The sequence below is a fragment of the Coenobita brevimanus genome, chromosome 104, assembly GCF_032717465.1.
Source record: "Coenobita brevimanus isolate Jiangsu-jjx chromosome 104, ASM3271746v2, whole genome shotgun sequence".
Classification (NCBI taxonomy): domain Eukaryota; kingdom Metazoa; phylum Arthropoda; class Malacostraca; order Decapoda; family Coenobitidae; genus Coenobita; species Coenobita brevimanus.
In genome coordinates, this window is record NC_137057.1 from 49,075,224 (window position 1) to 49,079,412 (window position 4,189).

The following is a 4,189-nucleotide window of genomic DNA, read 5'->3' on the forward strand; positions in this document are numbered from 1 at the left end:
TGTGGAGAATGGCAGACTGACTAGAAGAGTATATGTGAGTAAGGTGGAGGGAGGGGAGGGGGAGGCTGAGGATGAGATGCAGGGATGGTGAGGAGAGTCTAGAGGATGAGAGACTGACTAGAAGAGTATGTGAGTGGGAAGAAGAGACCGAGGAAGAGATGGGGAGATGGAGTGCAGAAAATGAAGAATGAGAGACTGACTAGGAGTGTATATGTGAGTGATGAGGGGGGCCGGGCTAGAGCTGAATGGCAGAATAGGGGAATAACACAGTACTACAGGCGATGACGAGGAGCCTGCACGTGGTGGCGCTGTGTACCCTGGCCGGAGCAGCTACGGCGTCCACCCAGGGGCCAAACTTCCCATATCTCCCCGCACCTCGCCGTGGGAAGGGCCCTGGTGTGACCCTGGTGAGGTGCTGTCTACCACAAGGGGGCGCCGGATCCCTACACGGTGCTGTACCTTAAGGACGGCCCCACAGAACACAGTTGCTTACTTGTGGTCGACGGATCTGCTCTGCCAGGCGGACCGGGGCTAACCAACAACAATTCTACATGCTTTACCATTGCGCTTCTTCGTGACTAGCACCATATTATAGCGTTAATCTGCTAAAGCTCTAGAAGGTGTTTGAATGCACAGTAGCGAGATGATAGAAAAATGGACACAGCTCTTGATATCACTTCTTCGTGACTAGCAGCGTATTGTAGTGTTAATCCACAGGCCTAGAACGTGTCGGAGCGCATGGTGGCCAGACGGTAGGTGAGTGGACAGTGTGTCTTGGCGGCCACCTCGTACACACTGCCACTGCCCACCCGCACCACAGCACCCTTGGTCAGTTTGTTGAAAAAGTGCACTACATGGGCGTCCTGGAACCTCTGTGGGTGCAAATACAAACACATTAGTAACTTAAATGATGTTAGAGGTTGTTACTCCTAGTCCTTCATTTACAGAACAGGTCAACTTTGGACCTGTCTCCCTCTGTCTGTATTTCCTGCTAGCTATGATCTCCAGTCTTTCAAACGCAGTGTGTCCAGGCATCTCGAAATGATCGGATGATGAATTTGGCTCTCTCTTGTATTTTGTTTTTCTCTTGGAAGGAACAGTTATTGCGGGCTCGTGGCCTTTGGTTCCTTCTTCCTAGCATTAAAAAAAAAAAAAAAAAAAAAAGGACAGAGAGACGTAGTGCCTTCAAAGCTGCATGAAGTAAAATACAAACACGTTAGTAACTTAAAGGGTGTTAGAGGTCGTTACTGAGTAGGGACAGAGAGATGGAGTGCCCTTGAACTGTGTGAACTAAAATACAAGCAGGTTAGAAACGTAGAGGATAATAGATGTCGTTACTGAGTAGGGACAGAGATACGGAGTGCCTTTGAAGCTGTGTGAACTAAAATACAAGCAGGTTAGAAACGCAGAGGACGATTAGACGTTGTTACTGAGCAGGGACTGAGAGACGGAGTGCCTTTGACGCAGTGTGAACTAAAATACAAGCAGATTAGAAATTTTGAGGATGATAAGACGTTGTTACTGAGTAGGGATATAGAGACGGAGTGCCCTGGAATCTCTGTGGATGAAAATACAAATATAATCTAGAGGATAACAAAGGTGGTCAGTGAGAAGGGACAGAGAACTGGAGTATCGAAGGGTCATATTCTCATTATCTTAGCAGGTTTTCTAAGACATCTTCCTTATCGGTATATTTTGCTCATTAAATAGTAAGAAACACTGATAAGGAGCCTACACGTGGTGGAGCTGTGTAACCTGGGTGAAGCTGGGCAACTGCGGCGTCCACCCAGGAGCCTCACCTCATATTTCCCTGCACCTCACCGTGGGAAGGACATCTGGCCGACCCTGGTGAGGCGCTGTGTACCACGAGGGGGCTTTGGACCCCTACACGATGTATGTACTGTACTGTATGCCACTGTACCTGTAGGACGGCCCCACAGAAACAGTCCCTTACCTGCGGTTGACGGGTCTGCTCGGCCAGGCACACCGGGGCTAAACAACAACAACTTATTTCCAGCTACTCAAAAGCAGAACAAAGCAGTACTACGGCTCTACATCCTCACCACAGCACTTCTTCATGACTAGCACCATATTCTAGTGTTATTCTAGGGCCTAGGCTGTTGTAACTCAGCAGTCAAGATGGAGAGATGGCAGTTTTACGCCAAGTTAAAGTCAAAAGAGCATAGTACTGGGCATCTCTCTCTCTCTCTCTCTCTCTCTCTCTCTCTCTCTCTCTCTCTCTTTTAGCTCTCAGAATATTGGAACCTAACATGACGCACCTTTTCAAAGTCTGCGCCGCCCCCCGCCTTGGTCAGGAGTGCGTGGCTGTAGTAAGGGACAGGGAAGAAGTAGCTGGGGGGATACAGGGTCACGCCCCCGCAGGTGGTGGGGGCCTTCGCGTGGACGCCCCCGGCAAAGCCCCCGCCACACGCACCTGCCACCACCTTCGTTATGGCTTCAGGGCCTATGCTAGTCCATGAGCCCACCTGGAATGTTTATCATCATCATCATCATCACCATCATCATCATCATTATTATTATTATTATCATCATCATCACCATATTATCATCATCACTATCATCGTTATCATCATCATCATCATCATCACCGCTGACATTATCATCATCATCATCATCATCATCATCATTATCATCATCATCACCATTATTATCATCATTATTATCATCATCATCATCATTATCATCATCATCATTATTATTATTATCATCATCATCATCATCATCATTGTCATCATCATCATCGTCATCATTATCTATATTATCATCATCATCATCATTATTATTATTACTATTATTATTATTATTATTATTATTATTATTATTATTATTATTATTATCATCATCATCATCATTATTATTATTATTATCATCATTACCACCGTTATCATCATTATCATCATCATTATTATTATCATCATTACTATCATCATTATCATTGTCACCATCATCTTCACCATCATCATCATCGTTATCATCATCATCATCATCATATCGAGAGAAAGGAGAATGAGAGACTGACTAGGAGCGTATATAACTGAGGTGGAGAGGGAAAGGGGGCGTGGCAGACCGAGGATGAGATGGAGGGATGGGGTGGAGAGGTATGTGAGACTGACTAGGAGTGTATGTGAGTGAGGTGGAGGGGGAGAAGGGGAGTGGCAGACCGAGGATGAGATGTAGGGATGGAGTGGAGAGGTATAGGAGTAAGGGATGTGTGTGAGTTGAAGGAAAGGCAGACTGATGACGCAGAACAGCCAATGGAATTCAAAACAAAGTGGAGTGTTTTTATCTGAGGGAGTAAAAACAACGAGAGGAATAATTACACCAGATTACAGAATGGGAAAGAATTGAGAGAAATATAGATTGTGTTTTGAGCTGTTATCTTGAGGCTAATGCTATGTTATGCTTTGTTGTGTTATGCTATGCTATGCTATGTTACCTTGAAAGCCGTTGTTCATGTACCGCATCAGCTTCCATAACGTGGGGTGTTGTGTTATGCTGTGCTATGTTATGCTATGCTATGCCACGCTATGCTATGCTATGTTACCTTGAAAGCCGTTGTTCATGTACCGCATCAGCTTCCATAACGTGGGGTGTTGTGCTATGCTATGCTATGTTATGCTATGCTATGCCACGCTATACTATGCTATGTTACCTTGAAGCTCTTGTTCATGTACTGCATCAGCTTCCATAACGTGGGGTGTTGTGTTATGCTATGCTATGTTATGCTATGCTATGCCACGCTATGCTATGCTATGTTACCTTGAAGCTCTTGTTCATGTACTGCATCAGCTTCCATAACGTGGGGTGTTGTTTTATGCTATGCTATGTTATGCTATGCTATGCTATGTTACCTTGAAGCTCTTGTTCATGTACTGCATCAGCTTCCATAACGTGGGGTGTTGTGTTATGCTATGCTATGTTATGCTATGCTATGTTATGCTATGCTATGTTACCTTGAAGCTCTTGTTCATGTATTGCATCAGCTTCCACAACGTAGGATGGTGGGAGGTAAAGGCGAGTAGTGCGTTGCCCAGCGAGGTATTCGTTGACCAGCCTACGGTGTTTGGCGCTACGGTGAAGGGACGCAAGCTCATCATATCAGTATCCGCGTACACACCACCCCAGTGCCACAGTGCCAACACCCGCACCATATCTGCCAACATCTCCA

The 4,189-nt window shown here is 45.7% G+C and overlaps 1 protein-coding gene across 1 annotated transcript; it reads right to left on the reverse strand.

Moving 5' to 3' along the window:
• Nucleotides 1–301: 301 nt before the first annotated feature.
• LOC145416116 (lactosylceramide 4-alpha-galactosyltransferase-like) lies at nt 302–3,700 on the reverse strand. Its single transcript, XM_080285208.1, has 3 exons — nt 3,674–3,700; nt 2,280–2,486; nt 302–872 (listed from the first exon to the last, which is right to left on the reverse strand). The coding sequence occupies exons 1-3, from the start codon at nt 3,698–3,700 to the stop codon at nt 720–722; spliced, it is 387 nt and encodes a 128-aa protein (XP_080141334.1). The 3' UTR covers nt 302–719.
• Between the last annotated feature and the right edge of the window lie 489 nt (nt 3,701–4,189).